Here is a 17,063-nt window from a genome sequence, read left to right as displayed (position 1 = left end):
CTGCAACCTTTGTGGTTCCCAAAAACCGCAAGACCACAACGAAAAAAGTTATAAAAGTGCATTTTGGGCGTACACGACTAGATATTGGGGTATAATACCACAACACTACTCTTAGATGTAGTTATCAAGCTGTTGCAAGGTTTTGCTTCATCTTGATTCCCAGTACTCAGGCCTCGGCTCCTCACACACTGATTTCCTTGCATCGAGAGTCGAACCCCCGAAAGCTGCTGGGGAGCGTTATTTACGGCAGTCACTCTAATCCACATGTTGTCAGGGATCCCAGGAGAAATGCACAAGTGAATTCGATGTGTAGTTGCGCAAATGAACAGGTGTAGTATTGATAGCTTGGTAAGGCTGACTGATATGTACAAAACTTAATTGAGGATACTTTCAAGGCAAAAGAAACTCAAATAACTGAAAAATATTTACAGGAGTAAGAGAGTGCACCATGCGACCCAGTCATGGACAAGCTTCGTCATCCAATCCACAGGGCTCGCCTACTTGTACAGCTCTATAGCATCCAAGATGATGTTGGGTGCAAGGTAGGTGTCTCCAGAGCTTCCACTCGCGCAGCTGACGGTGATGGTGTTACTACCGCTGACTAGCGTACCAGAGGGGATGGCGTAGGTGTAGATTTCTCCAAAACCTCTGTAAGCACCGCGCGTCACACCACGTGAGTCGATCTTGGTCGGTGCAGCTGGCGTCGTCGTACTGTAGGAGTTGACGACGACGGCCGGTCTGCAGCCAGCGAAGGAGAGCGTGGTTCCTACACGGAGAGTTGCCGCGCCGGTGTATGTGCCGGTGAACTTGATTGTCAGGGGGTTGAGGTCCTTCCAGATAGCCATGGGCACGCTGTCGAGGGTGCTCGTGCCAACAGTGTAGGTCAGGGGGCCCCAGCTCGACATTCGCGAGTCTGAGGGATGCATACGAAGCTGCTTGTCGGCGTTGCGGAATCCTGTAGGCTGCCCGTCCCACTCTCCAATTGTCCAAATAGTGTCGCGAGTCTGTGAGTCGGCAACGATGTTTGCTGTTGTTGCTGAGCCAGCTTTAACGGTGACACTTTGGGCTTTGAGTTGGTACTCGTCTTGGTAGAAAACCTGGGTGTATGTTCCGGGCTTCATAGCTGGCGACGTGAACTTTCCAGTGCTATCCGCGTATACCCAGTATTGTGCGGCACTGTTGTACCAGTGTAGGACCTTTTGCATGCTGGATGCGGCGCCAGTGGCTGTTCCTGTCACTGTTCCACGAGCGGAGGGTGCTACGTATCCGGTGATAGAGAGGTCCTTGAAGAAGGTTGTATCCAGGGAGGAACCGCCCGATGGAATGCCTGAGCGGGTGAAAGCCATCGCATATGGCCCGTGTAGCCCCTGTCGGAAAGACTCGGTCTGCACATGACCAGAGTTCATGTAGAAGTAGAGATTGGTTGAGTCACCGGCATTGTTCGAGTTGATGTCGCGGTGGAATGGGCCGCCGGAAGAGGCCTCGTAGGAGTAGTCGTTGAGCAGCATGCAGACGTGGACGTCTTCACCTCTGTAGACACATTGCTATTTCGCGTCAGTGAACCCGCTTACAGTGACACTCTAGTTGTGTAGATCATACCCTGGTATCATCGATGAAGCGTTCGCTGCTGTAGAACTTGGATCGTGTTTCTGAGCCCACATTATAGACATCTGAGCCCTCGACTGCAGAGCTCGAGCCGGCAGTCGTTGAGACTACGCCGAAGGGATACTCCGAAGGCAGCGTTGTGGGATTGAGACGAGCAATGAAGCGCAACTCGCCAATGTCAGGCTCCGCGGTAGTGTACGTTGCCATGTATATGGTCGACTCGCCACTCTTGACAACCATGTATTGTGTCAAGGTGGATGTTGTGCAGGTAATTTTCACATACTGGCCTAGAAGAACCCTATGTTAGTCGACGCAATCCAGGAAGTAGAAGAAGCCTTACTGCTGACGATTTCAGACTTGACAGTCGCTGTTCCAAGTCCAGAAGAGATATGCGATCCCTTCGATGCGTATTGGAACTCCTCGCCACGGTACTTGATCGATGTGATGTCGCATGAGCCACTGTTGACAGTGAAGACCAGCGCGTTGGACGATCCTGCGTCAACGACGATGTTGCTGCCAGAAGTGGTGACGCCAAAGGCTAAACGGTTTTGATCAGCCGTGTTATTTCTAAACTCTCATACATCTGTATACATACCCGCTAGAGCCGAGGAAGTAAAGGCGGCCGTAGCCACCAAGGCGCTTTTGAGAAACATAGCTAAGCAAGGAAGTAAGAACGAAAGAACGGATAGATGGTCAACCTCAAGCAGACTTTGAAGGCTGGCAATCAGATCACAATCATCACCGTTCACTCTGCCATATATACACGAGAAAGAGTAGACTTACTCACAACCCTGGACGATAACCTAAAACGCCAATTCTACCTAACCCTTTTATTTCCACCACTGCCGTTCACACCCCCGCGTAAATCGCCTATGTGGGCGTGTCGTATACATGATTGAATCACATCACTTGACTGATCGTTTAATAGAGCTTGTATCGGAACAAAGCATGCATGATACCAAAAGAAGTCTTGAAGTACACACCCGAGCCAGTAGGAGAATTACCACAACAAACTTCTCCATTTTCCGTATATGAACGTTGTGAAGGATCCATAGGGGCTGCCTGAAGTGAACTAAGAATACCAAGAATCATAATGACTCGTGCAAATGTATCAACCCTGAGTGGCGGAATATAATGCCCTAGGGCTAAGCATTATATTAAGCACTATCGACCCTTCGACAACGGTGTGTGTGGAACGGGCGGGTCCAGACTATTCCTGGGGAGATATGGGGTGTACATAGATCTCTTATATGAAACTGAGGGGATGTTTGTAGAACAAGACCTGCAATACTATCACAACCAGATGACACTGGTCAGTAGTGAACAGGCACCGAGAAAGAGACGCCTTGGTATAGAGGCTCGAAGCCTAAGTGGCGGAAATAGAGGGGATGCAACGAGAGGTCGCGTAATAAGACGATCAGTTTCCTGTTGCAGGCAGCACGCCTGAAGGTCTTGGTAGCGATGCGCCCATATGTATGGTTAGGAACAGAGTCAGGGTGGGCCTGGTTCACGACTCGAGAGGCGCATCCATAGAGAGGATGGGAAACACGCTAGTGACGCGCAGAGCTGAAACGAGAACAAGGCAAGGCTACGGAGGAATAAAGTCGGAGGAATAGACTCGCGCAATACATCCCTTGCCGGGCGTGACCACGTCAGATGATCAATCGTCCTCGCCTGCAAAACACACTTCCTATAAAGCTTCTGTACTGCAAACCACGAACTGCTAAAAGCTTGTGCCAGTATTGCAGGCCTTGAATATGGTTACCAAAGATGAGATTCAATTAACAGCCAATGATTGGAGCAGAGTTTGGTGATAGAATCCTTAGAGACGTTGTGTTTCGGAGAATTAACGTGATACTTGATCTAACCCCATGAAGAATGCCAAGCTAATGACGATCATCCTGCATTTTGTACTGCAACTACCACAACTCATAAGCCCAAGCGAAGTCTTCGACATCCCTATTGAGTCTGGCCGGTGGGCTCCTCGAGTATGTATCCACATACTCTCGATAAGCAATTCCAAGAGATCCCGCGAGATATGCCGGTCGCTCAATCGGGAATCTCGAAAACAAAATCGAGAAACACTAAACACTTAATATCCAGCTCTCGACCGTCAGCGTTCATCAATTTGGTCGGGTACAGTGGGTCGCATCAAGATCCACCCGGTACCACAAGCAACGCAGAATTACACACGATGTATTCTCAGTCCCACGTTTGCCGCCCAACTGCGGCGTCTAGCTCGACAATGTCAAAAATACCTTTCTGGGAGATGTCTATCGGCTGCGGTTATCCATCCAGTCACATACTCCACTTGATGCCCAAAAGGCCATCGTCGTCTATTAAATCTTCCGTCATCCCTTATCCCGATGAAGGTGATATCCTCAACCCGTTTCTTTCGCTGTCGATATAAGCAGATCAAGACTAGAGGTTCCTACTAGCACTATTTAAGTCTTGTTCCGACGCTGATTCCTGGCTTGGTGAATGTGGCGAGAAAACTTGCATACGCGCTGGAAAAAAAAAGAGAGAATTTCGAAGTGGAGCTGTCAAAGTGGTACCAAGAAGAAGGACAACTATATTGACCAACGTCATAAGAACGCCATCAAACATGCCAGCGAACCCTGAAGTTGTAGTTGTCTCCCAGGTCAATCCCAACAACGAGAGTCGATACGTCTGTACCTGTAGAGGGAATGCCACCAATCCGCCTACCGATTGAAGAGATTTATCAAGCTGATTCCCAAGATGAGAGACTTGAGAAAAATGCGACAACGATGAACAATCTACCTGGTTTCCACACAACCAAATAATCCAGGTCACGAAGTCAGTAACAGCTTTACCCAAAGTACCATACACGCGCTCGGATAGAACTTTCTAGTCCACAAAAATCACAGGTCAATGCTGCACGTCAAAGCACCAAACGACGCAGCAGAAACAGCAAACAGCGTCAAGATGCCACTCGAGGTAGTAAAACATTTCTGGCATTAACAAGCGAGGAAGACTACAATATACGAGAAAATCTCGTTCTGTCTGCATCTTCACCTGATCATCTCTAATCCTCACGTCTATCCAAGATATTTCGGCCACTAACTGACCTACTCATCTCTACACCCGCCATCTCTGAGAATATAAACGGCCCACGAGGGAAAAGACAGCACACTTTTCTGATGTGTTAACAAATCTTTCTTTTGTACAAACAGTAGCACCACAAGCGTACCAAGTGAGGATTTAGGATTTGACCTAAGATAAGAGAGGAAGAACGCACGCTACTAAAGTATAATTCTCTGTACCCTCCAGCACGGTGATCACACTTGCGATCTTGACATTTCTATCTGTCTCACACATAAAAAAACTTGCTATCCCCCCCCTTCCCCCTCCCTACAACCAGGTAAAACAAGAACTCACCTCTCTCCAAGGCCCCGTCCAATACCCACAAAGCCAGGAATACTGTCCCGGCAAAGCTCTACACAAAGTACTAATTTACAAACGTATATTCTTTCCCTTTCCAAATCGCCTAGACGAGATAGCAATGCAACCAGCAACTTCCCTCCTCTATCTCTATCTCTATCCCTACCCCTACCCCTTCTCCTCACCCGTTCTCCTCACCAAACAGCCCCCATCCCTAATCCCTATCCCACGCGCCCGCCCTCGCACCGAGAAGATGAACAACGCTAAACTCTCACATCGCTGAGCCGACACACATGCCCAACAAAAGGTCTAGATAAACAGACAGATAGATAGATGGACCGACAAAAACCACGTAGATACACTGTACCATAAGATCAAAGCGCATAGTAGAAGCAAAGCAGAAACCCACCAACCCATCCCATAATCTTAAACTCTCACATGAAGCATAAAACTAGTCAATCTGCACTGCCCAGCCATCCTTTATTTCCTGCTTGGTGTATTAATCCAGCCTAACAGGTGTTTTCACCTCGACTTTTACTCCAACTACAACGCACTTCGCGAAAAAGCGAGTAAAGTCATATAACACCAACAATATATCCGAACCGTAATTTCGTACATGAAAAACACACACAAACACAAACACAAACACACGAACGATGTCAGAAAAAGGGGGGAGAACATAACAGAGAGATATCCATAGAATGTACTGCAATATACCAATCGCACACCTCCCGCCTTCTAGGCAAGCAAGCAAGTTTCAATGCTATCCTATCCTACACGCCATATCCCACCCATCCCAACAAACAAACAAAACAAAAACGCACGCTGAATACGCTATAAAAAGACGACCATGTATAACCCCCGCTCCCCCCTTCTAAACGCCCGAAAATGCCCAACCCCACCCCCATACCCCCCACCCCCTCTAAAAACTCCTCGCAAAAACACCGTAACAACACATCTCCACACTACGCCCTCTTCTCCCGCATCGGCGCGCTCGGGCCAGCACTAAACGCACCACTAAAAATGCGCTTCAACGTGCCCGGCTTAAAGCTCGTGCTACTCTTCCGACTATGCCCAGTCCCCGTCCTAGTAAGGCCCTCCTCGCCAAACACACCCGCGGCGGCACTATTCCTGCGCGCGCGCCTCGTCGCATCCTCGTTTTCTTTCTGGTGGAGGGATTCGCTGGGGAGCAGGATAGCGCGATCGAGCGCGTAGGGCAGGCCGCGATGCCTGCCGCGGATCTGGGTAGCGATGATGATGAGTTTCGACAGCGTGCGTAGCTGCCCCGAGAAACTCGTGTTGACGCCGGGATAGCCGAGGGAGAGGCCGACGGTGCCGTATGCGGAGACGATTTCGAAGAGCACGCTGAAGAGGGTGAAGGCGTAGTCGTTTGTGTTTTCCAGGCGATCGCCTTCGATGATGGCGATGAGGAAGAAGCCCAGGAAGACGAACCACAGGTCGAAGGAGAGTTGGCGGCGGAGATGGTGGGAGAGGAAGCTGGATTCTTCGTCGGATTCGTTGCTGTCGGCGAAGATGCCGAGGGATTTTTCCTCGTAGACGTTTGTTTGCCGCAAGCTCATGGCGATGGGGAAGATGGATATGTACATCATTACGAGGTAGCTGACTTGGATCGCGGGGTGTAGGTCGGCGATGTTTACGACGGCGAAACCGGCGGTGCGGGTGGCGGCTGCTTGGAAGAGGCCGCAGAGGAAGCGGAAGCCAGGGGGTAGCGATGTGACGGTTGAGTCGTTGAGCTGGGCACGTTAGCTGCATTCACAAGATACCCAAGGACGTGAACGTACATCGAGCACAATGAAGAAAATCAAGTCAATCCCGTTGAGACCAATCAGCACCCAAAACAGCCACCAGTTAGCTCTACTAGGAAAGAGCAGCGTGAAGCATCGCCGAGGATGGTCGAGCAGGAAGCGGAGTTCCTCCCATGTACCGCTATGCTTAGGGACGAACATGGAGCTGAGCCAGATGACAAACCGCAGCATGCACGGAAATCCCGTGTTTCCAATGATGATGAGGAACGTGCCCAGCACCAGGGGGAAAACAGCAAACTGGAACGACACCATCGAGTCCGGAGTAAGCGTGAAGCCCAGATCGTTGAACATGGACGCAGGTGTGAAGAACCCCCACCAGACAGGGTTGACATTGTCTTCCGATATCAGGTTCGCGTAACGGGCGTCCCGAACAACCCAAGGCGTCAGACAGACCATGCCGAGTAAGTGGAAGCCGACGAAGTAGCAGACAAGGATGATAGCCAGTAGCTTCAATGCGCGGTACTCGATACCGCCCAACTCCTCTCTCTGCTCCTCCGTCAAATCAACAAAGTTGGAGTTGCGTCCCAGAGTCGGCGTCCAGCTGAGATACGGCATGGGATCAGCCTCTTCCTCCTTGGCCCTAGAAAGGAAGCTGGTCAGAGTCTTGGATCTCGACCTATTCCGGACATGCATTCCATTAGAAACCACATCCGCATCGTTGGGTCGCACACGGTTATACACTGAAGGACCATTAGTTGGCCCCCGTCCGCCAGGCCTATCCGGAACATCGATGGTGATGTGATTTTTGAAATCCGGACGGTCCTCTGAGCTGTCGTCGTCGCCGAGAGAAGCCGATTTCGAGCGTTGGCGCATGAGTTCCGATTCGTGTGAAGACCTGGTCTGCACCTTGTTGAGGTCTTGCTCGCCCTCGACAACAGCTTGCGGCAGCTGTCCTCGATCAAAGTCGCGCGGGCCGGGGATACGCAGAGTAGCCTTCTCCTGCGGATTTCGCTGTTTCTCCACGAGCGCAATACTCCTGTCCTTGTCCTTGACGGGGAGGCGGTTCGAGGGCGATTCGACCGGCTCGCGCTCCTGAACTCGCTGTGCAGGCGTGTCCAGATTATCCGCCCACACAACATTCGACTGCAGCTGATTTGCAGGTGTGACGGGCCGTTCACTGGGAGACAGCGGGCCGTCGTCTGCAGTCATGGGCCTGCGATTTCCGTCGCCGTTCGCCGCGTCCTCGAAGACGTTCCTATCCGCAAATGTGGCGGCCTCAGTTCCATTCCCCAGCTCAGAATGCAAGAACCGGATCTCGCGATTGTTGACGCCATGCTCTTCGTTTCCGACATCCCGATCAAACGCGCCTTTTGTATCGCTCTTCCTGCGCGACAACGTGCGGCTGTGGCGCAGACTACGCGCTTGAGCGACGTTCTGGAAGCGCTTTTCGAACCAGTAGAGGCGCACGAAGACGACGAAAGTATTGATGAAGATCGGGGTGCATATACATGTGATGATCATGATAGCGACCTAGCAGCACAGTCAGTTGGGCGCAATCCCTCGCTGCCATCCATCACTCCTTACCTGCTGGTACAACTTCAACTTATTAACATCAACCCTACCACACCGTCAGCAATTGGCCTCCCTCCCGCTCACCCACACACACTTACGTATTCAATCCACTCTGCGTCGAAGACCCGCTAGCAAAAAAGAGCGCATCGATATACGGCATATCGCCCGATCCATAGATGATAACCGACCCAACAAGCGTCATAATAAAGAGATACAAGTCTACCAGCGCGTCAGCCCTTATCCAAAAACATCTTTACCGCGCCAGAAAACATACAATGAAGCGTGATGAAGTTGAAACTGGGCTTCAGCGCCGCCATCTTGGTCGGCAGCCGCTCCTTGAGCCATTTGCCCGCGAGGAGCCATTTGCCGAACATCGTGCTCGCCTCGAGCGGCGGGTGTAAGCTCCGTGGGCGTGGGGATTCGAGTTGCACGCAGTCGTCGCGTTTTGGCGTGGAAGGGAGGAGTCGCAGATACGTCGTGCAGCAAAAACAGCAGCAGCAAGGAGTCGAGTCGAGTCGAGGTGTCCCGTCTTCAAGCTGGCCAAGAGTGCTACGACGGACCGAACCGAGTAGTGCAGCGCGTCGAGACTAGTGTGAGCATAGTGACAATGACAGGGACCACGTAGGTGAAAGAGCGTCGTCTTGTCTTGTCTGATCTGTCAATCGTTGGCCAGCAGTGAAAGGGCCCCAACAAACGTGCCGCGTTCGATGACGCCAAGCGTAATTTGCTGTCCCAAAAACTACGCAGCGCTGCCTCGGAGACTTGTCACAGCAAGCCCACCCCTGTTATCCGAACGCGATTTGTAAAAAAACAGTCCCAAAACAAGCATTTTCCGCCCTGAAACCGCGCTCCCGGCTGGACCGATCCCTCGAAACAACAACGCACGCACCCTCTCCTTTTGTCACCTCACACGGCGCCCAATTTCCCTTATCTAGGCTGGGGGGCTGCGCAATGCGGTGCGATGACCTGCCAGGTCAAGTCAAGTCGAGCCAGGTCTGACCTGACGTGCATCACATTGCATTGCATTGTCCCCACTGATGGATTCGATGAAGTTGCATGGTTTCAGCTGTCATCAAACCAGCTCTTCACCGTCCAACACTCACAACAAAGAACTCAATCCACACGTCAAACACGTTAGGTACATTAACAAACAAAAGCTACAGCTACATTTACATCCAGCGCACTGACTCTCCTCTCCTCTCCTCTCCCGCGGACACCTATCCGTGATTGTACATAACATGCACATCTCCCATCTCCCATATCACATTTGCGCAAAAAGCTCACTCACTCACAAACCAAAGAGGAAGAAAACCAACACTTTATGCCATGTAATTTCCCTTCTCCCCATCTCCCCACATCACCCGTCCGTCTCTGCGCTTAGTCGGCGCCGTTGATCGCGGTCGGGGTATTGGCGCCCGAGTTAGGTTTGCTCTTAGTCTTGAGCGTGAGCGGGAACGAAAAGTCATCAGGCTCCTCCTCCTCTCTGCACATACGTTAGTGATAAATCTTAAATCAACCATGATGGTAAAAACTCACGGCAGCTTCCACGCAATGTAATCCTCAGTGCTAAGACCCTCACGACCCTCCTGCAGCGACGCAAAGTCGCCCGGCGTCATCATGCCCGACCGCTCACGCGGCGATCCCGGCTCGGACAAAGGTCGCGAGATCTTGTGTTCCTGGGAGCCGAAGAAGTCTGGCTCCTCGTCGTCCTCGTACGACCCGGGGTACGCCCTTCTAAGAGCCAGCTGACGGGCCTTAACGTATTCCAAGCCCATGCGCTTCCAGTCGAGCAGGTCGCTCAAGCGCTCGGTGCGGTTACGTTGGTTGATGCGCTGGCGCTTGCTCTTCTTGGTGAAGTCGAACATGTAGTCTACGAGCTGGTTGACCGAATCGTCCACGCCCTTTGTTCTCCGGTCGACAATGTAGATGCCGTAGTCGGCGGCGTTGTCGATCAACTCCTCCATGTAGCAACCGAAACCAGACAAGTTGGTGGTGATGCTGGGTACTCCCATCACGGTGCACTCAGCTGGGGTGTAACCCCATGGCTCATAGTACGATGAGAACACACCAAGATGGGTTCCGCGTACGAAATCATCGTAGTCAAGGGGCAGAACCGGGTTCGCAGAGTTCAAGAACTCGGGATGGAACACAACCTTGACGCGATCCGAGGGGTGGTTGAACAGCTGGCAGCGACGCAGCTGGTTCAGCACTGGGTCTTCGGCGTCGTTGGCCATGTTGTGGGTGACAATCGGCGGCAGGCTGTGTCTCTTCATGGCGAACAGCCGGCGACGGAGCATGATCTTGTCCTGAGGGGAGAGCAGGTCCTTGTCCTCGGGCAGCTCTTGACCTTCTGTCCAAGTCAACGAGCGCTCAAACAGCTTCTTGGCAATGTTCTCCGAGATGTTGTTGATCGTGTCGTGGAGCGATTTGATAACGGCCTGTCCCTTCAGCGAGTCGACCGACAGCGAGGTTGTTTGCGCAGGCAGGATAATGAAAGCGACAACCGTCTGATTCGAGTTCTCGCTCTTCATCTTGTGGTTCAATCGTGCCAACGACTCGATGAACATGTCCACACCTTTATTCCTGTACTCGTACCGACCAGCCGTGAAGAAGTACAGCGTGTTATCGGGATCGAAGTCGTTGTGGCCGTAGAAATGACCTCGTACAAAGTCGTTGATTTTGACCTTGGACTGCTGGTGCAAGTTTTGGAACTCGTGTGTGGCCGAGAACTTCTTGACGTTCAGCCCGTTGGGCAATACACCATCTGGCTTTCGCTTCAGGAGATGCTCGCTCTCATACGCGGTGATGTGAGAGACGGTCGTGAAGACGTCCGCAGCGTGTGTAGCAGCACGCTCGATGCAGTAGCGGTGGTAAATGCCGCGCTTTCCAGCTTCAGCATCTACATCAAAGTATTGCAGATTGTTGTAAAAGTCGACAGAGCCGGCGCATAGGTAGCGGCCAAGAAGCGTTGCGTGCGTAGTGAAGATGGTCGTCACATCGATGCGACGCTTCTTGCAAAGCGGTACCGCAACACCAGCCAGCCACTCGTGGAACTGGACAATGACGGCTCGCTTCTTCTCGTGGAAGACATACTAGCCAACAGTCAGCAGGGCGCCATAAAGGTCTCAATCGCACTTTCTCATACCTCGCCAAGGAACCACGCAATCAGATAACCAAAAACGATAGCTTCGTTAGTTTCCGAGTCGCCAGGCGGCGAGGGAATAGCAGCCGTGGACCACAGATCAGCCTTCCACTCATCCAGCCATCCATAGCCGGTGCCGGTGTCGAAGAGCAGCACGCGAGGCGCGCCGTCAATCAGCCATCGCCCGTACAGCGTCTTGATGCCGCGATCATTCATGCTCTTGATCGTGGCGACCAGAGCCGGGTCCTTGGGCTCCAGGATCTCAACCTCGACTTGCGCCTGATATGTCGTTAGCTGGGGAGGTCGAGCCGTCGCGCAATTGCACGTACCGAAGCTCTGTTCCAAGGGCCGAGCAGCGTATACGACGCGCCATATTCAGCCGTCGTGACCTGGGCCTTTGACTTGAGGACAGAGTAGATACCGCCGACTGCAGAGGCGTCAGCATTCATTTACGTAGCAACAGACGGGATGGGGGTGGAGGGTACCTCTGTTTGCAACCTCTGTCGCAACCTCAAAGAGGACGTGGTTCGTGACGTCCCGTGTCTCTGCCATTGTGTGTGCGTGTGTGAAGAGAGCTCAAGCTTCAGGCGAGGGCCGTTGTTTTGAGGGGAAAGAGCTGGAGCAGGATCGGAGAGCTCTCTAAGCTCGGGGGAGCTACTGCGGGCGGCCCACTAGACAAGCGCGTGTATTATTTTAGTTGGATGGTACCAGGTCAGGCGATGTTGAACCAAAGCCACGAAGCGAGTAGGTAGAGAGACAGAGAAGCCAATTGATAACGTAGACACTCAATTGCAGTACCAATCCCCCCGCGTTAGTATGAAGAGGAACAAGAGAGACTTGGGATCAAACAGCAAAAACCGTCGACTTTGTGCTCGCGAGCCGTGCTTGCATTCGACCGAGCGCAGAGAGGTTGGGTCACGGTCAGAGCTCGATAGGTAATCCGATATGACGTAGTGCCCCCATCCCAATTGCACCTTAGACCGCACGCTTGCCTGCCCATGTCCGCGTCCATGGGGCGCAAAAACACCTCCGTCGCATCAACCACCGAAGCCGATCAAGCAATACACCCAGACGGAGCGGGCAAGGACTAGGCATCGGGTTGCGGCTCAACAGCTCAACACAATCCAGTTGTGGAAATGAAACCGGGACCATGGACCGAACTCGATAGCTTTACTTTTTTCGCTCAACAATCAACTATCTAATGCATTTTTTTTACCTCTTAATTAAGGCGTGTGCCCCCGACTTTCGGGGTGTGTGTGTGACGAGATGAGATGCGATGCATGTCCTTCTGCACCGCGGCGTCATGCCGAGTTTGCGGGGTCGCATGCTCCGCTACAAAACGAGTGGGGTCTTGGGTTGGGGGGCGTGGAGGCGGAGGCGGAGTCGCACGTGAAGCCTGCATGTGGGTTTTCGGAGGAATAAACGGGCAGACATAGCGACGGGAACGGGCCTTTTCTCGAGTATGGGCTACCATTGATTGGATTTGCCACCGTTAGAGACTGGCAAAATATGTCTTCTTAACTGTCTGTCTTGACTGTAGATGGAGGCGTGGCTACATAAAGTATATGGAAAGATGCCCTCTTGTAACACGAAATACACGACTTGCACTCTAGTTAAACCTCATAGTGTGAGTCTTCAACAGCAACAATAGACGCGCGTTGATCATCACTACCTTGAAACACCTATTCCCCGTCAGCTACCCTCTCCAATCCAGGCACAACCCCAACCACCAACAAGACCTAAGGCGATATCTACCCAGCACCGCCGATCCTCACTGAACTGTATATTTCCAGCAACACGCATCACTACATTGCACAGTGCACGCCTCGATAAAGCTCCTACAACTCCCAAAGCAGCTATCGACATATAAATGGATATAAATAGGTATTGAAAAGCGCCCAGCATCTAAAGCCACAATTCATAACATCGTATCCCCCCCCCCCCCCCCCCCCCCCCCCCCCCCCCCCCCCCCCCCCCCCCCCAACCCCTTCCCACGCGCCCATAAGCAAACCCTCCAAACCCTCCAAACACGAGAAAAACACAAAAAACGCCCTAAAACCCGTACTCCCATACCACACCACACCACACCACACCAAAACACCCCCACCCCAAGCCCTCAAACCCCAAACCCCTCTACCTCCCCGACCGATCAACAACCGGCCCCGCACTACTCGGCAACCCAGAAAGCAGACTGCCGACCGCAAACTGCTGATGATCCCCCAAATCAAGCATAGGACCCCTAGCCTTCGATCCGTCCATGACGCCCCTTCCCACGGGCGCGCCGGCATGCATGGGCGGGAAGTGCGTTTGGTCGAGGAGGCTGCCGCCTGTGAAGGCTGTTTTGTCGTCGTCTGCGTCTCCGCCCGCCGCCGCAGCAGCAGCAGTATGTGGGTGCGTATTATGAGCATGGGGCCGCTGCGCTGCAGTCTGCGGGCGAGCGCGCCATGGGTCGGTGGAAGCGGGGACTTTGATAGCTTCCTCTGGGAGGGTGAAAGTAGCGTGGTCGACTAAGGGGCCGGAGCCGACGGGGCCGGTGTATCCCTTCCCCTTGCCTTCTTTGGAGTGTTGGGGCAGGGCGCGCGTAGCGGACGGGATCTTGATAGCTTCTTCCGGCAGGGTGAAAGTTGCGTGTTCGACTAAAGGGCCTGAGCCGGTGGTGCCCGTGTAGCCTTTTCCTTTGTTTTCCTTTGAGAATTGCGGGGGCGCGCGGTAGGCGGGTGTTAGGTCTACGAGGGGCTCTGGCATGGCTGGGTGGCGCTTTGAGGCGTGGCGGTGCAGGTCGCTGGATGGGTTGTGGCGGTGGGTGCTTCGGACTGAGGAGTTTCGGGCGATGGGGGAGTCGTTTGGGGGGGCGAGGTTGAAGCGGTCTGCGCTGTTGTTTAGTAGGGACGGGCCGTCTGTGAATGCTGTGTTCTGCTTTTGCTCGCGGTCGTGGGCGGCTCGCTGGCGGTGCGTGTATGCCCGGCCTAGCAGGCCTCCGGCAGCGAATGTTTCTTCATCTTCGTGCTTGGTGACGCTATGTGTTAGTGAGTTCTGACGGCTGCTGTTCTGGTTCGTAGCACCCTGGCTTGTGCCAGACTGGTTCCTGGCGTCGGCGACAAGACCGTTTTTGAACGCCGGGGGAGGCGGCTGTTTCACCCGTACAGACTTTTTTCTTGCGTGCATGACTTTTGAGTCGAATTTCGCAAGCGGTGCATCTTCGGGAAACTCTCCAGGTTTATGTACCTCAATCGTTTCCAATGTCTTGTTGAGAGAATCAAAATCAATAAGCGTGGTATATGTTCCCAATTCGTAGTGCGAACCGACAGATTCACCCCGATTGTGCGAGGACGTCATATGTGGCAGTTCGGCACCCCCAGCTATAGCTCGCTGCGCTACACTCTTCTTCGTGACGCCCTCACCCTTTTCGTGTTTCAAATGCCAGCTTCTCCAGCCCTGTAGGGCCTTGTAGAAGGTCGTTGCTATACTCCTGTCGTTGGTACAGAAAAAGTGCACGTATTGCGACTCATTGGCGAAGATGTTGGACTTCTGCATGCTCTTCACAGCATAGCAGATCTTCTTGGGCGGTTTGATCTTGGCCAGTTTCTGCTGCGAGACTATGTAGATATCGTAGTCTGTGAGCGTACAAATGTTCTCGACCTCCTTTGAGTGTTCGTTTTTCGTCATGACCAGCTGTCCGTCGGGGCGCAGAGTGAGGAAACGTTTCACCCATTTGCCAGGTTTCGAGGAGTACTGGATGGTCCAGGACATGCCCTCTGGCCTTGTATCAGGGACCTTGTAAGCCAGCAAATCGTCCTGGTCAACGCCATCGAGCGATGAATCGACGATGGTAAGTTCGTTTTGACTGTCGGAGTCCCAGGAGTTCATGACCTCGCGCACATACTCAAAGTTACGTAAAGGTCGGCTGATGGAGACTTTGACAAACAACTCGGTAACAACGGCGGTTCGTACGTCGACATGAACGGTGAGCACAGTGGCTGCCGACTTGATGAGGTCGAGAGGAGTGGTGGTTGGATTGACCGGGAGTAGGATGCGCTTGTTGCTGCATACAACTGTCACGCGCTGCCGTATCTATTAGTACTTTGTTTCCACGAACAGACACATACATACCCTGTCACCTGCGTTGACAGCTGAGACTGGAGCGTCGATACCGAGGACAGCACCTCCACCGCCAGGCCTGATGGTCTCGGGCTCGCGAACACTACTGCTCGTCTGACGTGACTTCACAGGCGCCGTAGTCTCCTCTGTGGACATGCCGCCGTCCTTCCTCCGCTTGAACAATCCAAAGCCTCCCTCGTGACGTGGCGGCGAGACTGGCGGGGACTGTGTGTGTGCTCTGCGGGCACTTTCCTCGCTCCTCGCCTTGCGCTCAGCTTCCTCGAGCACTGCCTTGCGAGCCTCTTGCTCTTTGTGCTGGAGATGTTTCCGGGACGGAGCCTTGCGCAACCGCTTCCCGCGCTCCTTTTCCGCTTTTTCTTCCTCTTGCTGTTGTCGCAATGCCGCAACCGCTTCTGCCTCGCGGTGTGTCTTTGCACGCGCCACTTCCTCCTCGTCTCTGCGCAACTGCTCAAGCCTGTCCATTTCCGCCTGTTTGGCCTCCCTCTTGACGCGCGCTTCAGCCTCGTACTTCTCCCTGACTAGTCGCTGCCGCTCGTGCTCCTTCTCCATCAGCTGTCTCGCGCTCTCCTCTCCACTCTGCGGCGGCTGGCGAATATCACTCGAGACGGGAGGCGAGGCATCCGTGCGCTGCTTTGCGGTTCTCGGGCGGGACTGGCCGTTGCTTGGAGCATGCACTGGACGGTAGGGCGAGCTGACGGCACGGTTGCGGGCGCTGGAGAGTGTTGCATGGGGCTGCGGCGGTGCTGGAAGGGTGCTTGCGGGCAGAGGGGGGGGCGCATTGGCTGTGGTCGCGTGCGATGTAGTCGGGCGGCGATGGTAGCGGCTCATGCTCCTGCTGAGCGACGCATCTTTCTGCGGCTGCACGTCCGGTAGTGCAGGCATCGGCGGGACTGCTGCTGGAGGAGAGGCCTGCTGCCGAAAAGGGCCCGGCAGCGGTGGCTGCTCTTCCTGGGCCCGTCGCACACTTCGATAGCGAGACAGGCGGCCCATCTTGCCGGCTGCGGCGTCTGCCAGCGACGTTGTGTCGGCGCCCATGGTGCAGTGGTTGTCGTGGTACAATCAATGCGCTGCGTGCCTGCGCCGAGTTGATGCAAGGTACGAGAGCCACATGTGGATGCGGGTGGGTAAAAGGGCAAGTGCAAGCGGGTAAAACGGCAGTCGCGCAGCTGTCGAATGAAGTACTCCCGACTATGCACCGCTACACCAAGATTAGGCGGGGTTGGAGGATGCACTCAGGGGTCTACTATAAATAAACGCTGACACAAGCTGAACCACGCGTTCCACCATGATATACGCCTTGACGACCAGCACGTAGCACAGCATATCCTGTCCACTCCCAATGTCTCATCTGCAATCCAGTCGCCTGCCAGGAACCGTTGGACGCAAGAACACTGCATCGTCGTAGCTCAAAACTCAGACATGGTCATGGCCCGTTCCGAGCGATTCACCTTCAAGAT

General features: G+C 53.4%; 5 protein-coding genes across 5 annotated transcripts; all 5 read right to left on the bottom strand.

Moving 5' to 3' along the window:
* Nucleotides 1-431: 431 nt before the first annotated feature.
* Nucleotides 432-2,258, bottom strand: P153DRAFT_324958 (polysaccharide lyase family 4 protein; the record flags this gene model as incomplete). The annotated part of the gene is made up of 4 exons (XM_033665258.1): nucleotides 432-1,544; nucleotides 1,600-1,892; nucleotides 1,946-2,143; nucleotides 2,201-2,258. 4 exons carry the CDS (start codon nucleotides 2,256-2,258, stop codon nucleotides 498-500), a joined length of 1,596 nt encoding a protein of 531 aa, XP_033519931.1. The 3' UTR covers nucleotides 432-497.
* Nucleotides 2,259-5,924: 3,666 nt separating this feature from the next.
* P153DRAFT_348805 (uncharacterized protein) lies at nucleotides 5,925-9,058 on the bottom strand. The gene is made up of 5 exons (XM_033666218.1): nucleotides 8,620-9,058; nucleotides 8,444-8,564; nucleotides 8,358-8,391; nucleotides 6,810-8,303; nucleotides 5,925-6,761 (listed from the first exon to the last, which is right to left on the bottom strand). Exons 1-5 carry the CDS (start codon nucleotides 8,717-8,719, stop codon nucleotides 5,973-5,975), a joined length of 2,538 nt encoding a protein of 845 aa, XP_033519930.1. The 5' UTR covers nucleotides 8,720-9,058; the 3' UTR covers nucleotides 5,925-5,972.
* Nucleotides 9,059-9,437: 379 nt separating this feature from the next.
* P153DRAFT_348802 (glycosyltransferase family 3 protein) lies at nucleotides 9,438-12,390 on the bottom strand. Its single transcript, XM_033666217.1, has 5 exons — nucleotides 11,973-12,390; nucleotides 11,817-11,914; nucleotides 11,491-11,766; nucleotides 9,882-11,437; nucleotides 9,438-9,828 (listed from the first exon to the last, which is right to left on the bottom strand). The coding sequence occupies exons 1-5, from the start codon at nucleotides 12,037-12,039 to the stop codon at nucleotides 9,723-9,725; spliced, it is 2,103 nt and encodes a 700-aa protein (XP_033519929.1). The 5' UTR covers nucleotides 12,040-12,390; the 3' UTR covers nucleotides 9,438-9,722.
* A 296-nt stretch (nucleotides 12,391-12,686) lies between these two features.
* P153DRAFT_370192 (uncharacterized protein) lies at nucleotides 12,687-13,086 on the bottom strand. The gene has a single exon (XM_033668983.1). It carries the CDS (start codon nucleotides 12,959-12,961, stop codon nucleotides 12,707-12,709), a length of 255 nt encoding a protein of 84 aa, XP_033519928.1. The 5' UTR covers nucleotides 12,962-13,086; the 3' UTR covers nucleotides 12,687-12,706.
* Nucleotides 13,087-13,615: 529 nt separating this feature from the next.
* P153DRAFT_434564 (uncharacterized protein) lies at nucleotides 13,616-16,696 on the bottom strand. Its single transcript, XM_033673092.1, has 2 exons — nucleotides 15,598-16,696; nucleotides 13,616-15,549 (listed from the first exon to the last, which is right to left on the bottom strand). The coding sequence occupies exons 1-2, from the start codon at nucleotides 16,639-16,641 to the stop codon at nucleotides 13,621-13,623; spliced, it is 2,973 nt and encodes a 990-aa protein (XP_033519927.1). The 5' UTR covers nucleotides 16,642-16,696; the 3' UTR covers nucleotides 13,616-13,620.
* Between the last annotated feature and the right edge of the window lie 367 nt (nucleotides 16,697-17,063).

Source organism: Dothidotthia symphoricarpi (assembly GCF_010015815.1).
Source record: "Dothidotthia symphoricarpi CBS 119687 unplaced genomic scaffold P153scaffold_20, whole genome shotgun sequence".
Lineage (NCBI taxonomy): Eukaryota > Fungi > Ascomycota > Dothideomycetes > Pleosporales > Dothidotthiaceae > Dothidotthia > Dothidotthia symphoricarpi.
Note: the sequence above shows the minus strand (reverse complement) of the source record. Positions and strands in the feature narration are given on the sequence as shown.

Excerpts from the sequence above, each read along its gene's own strand:
- P153DRAFT_348805 (XM_033666218.1), bottom strand. The coding sequence starts at position 8,719 with ATGTTCGGCAAATGGCTCCTCGCGGGCAAATGGCTCAAGGAGCGGCTG. Across the intron at positions 8,392-8,443 it reads ACGCAGAGTGGATTGAATAC|GGTTGATGTTAATAAGTTGA; the intron begins GTAAGTGTGTGT and ends ACGGTGTGGTAG. Across the intron at positions 8,304-8,357 it reads AGTTGAAGTTGTACCAGCAG|GTCGCTATCATGATCATCAC; the intron begins GTAAGGAGTGAT and ends CTGTGCTGCTAG.
- P153DRAFT_348802 (XM_033666217.1), bottom strand. The coding sequence starts at position 12,039 with ATGGCAGAGACACGGGACGTCACGAACCACGTCCTCTTTGAGGTTGCG. Across the intron at positions 11,767-11,816 it reads GCCCTTGGAACAGAGCTTCG|GCGCAAGTCGAGGTTGAGAT; the intron begins GTACGTGCAATT and ends ACGACATATCAG. Across the intron at positions 11,438-11,490 it reads TTGCGTGGTTCCTTGGCGAG|TATGTCTTCCACGAGAAGAA; the intron begins GTATGAGAAAGT and ends ACTGTTGGCTAG.
- P153DRAFT_370192 (XM_033668983.1), bottom strand. The coding sequence starts at position 12,961 with ATGGTAGCCCATACTCGAGAAAAGGCCCGTTCCCGTCGCTATGTCTGC.
- P153DRAFT_434564 (XM_033673092.1), bottom strand. The coding sequence starts at position 16,641 with ATGGGCGCCGACACAACGTCGCTGGCAGACGCCGCAGCCGGCAAGATG. Across the intron at positions 15,550-15,597 it reads CTGTCAACGCAGGTGACAGG|CGCGTGACAGTTGTATGCAG; the intron begins GTATGTATGTGT and ends TAGATACGGCAG.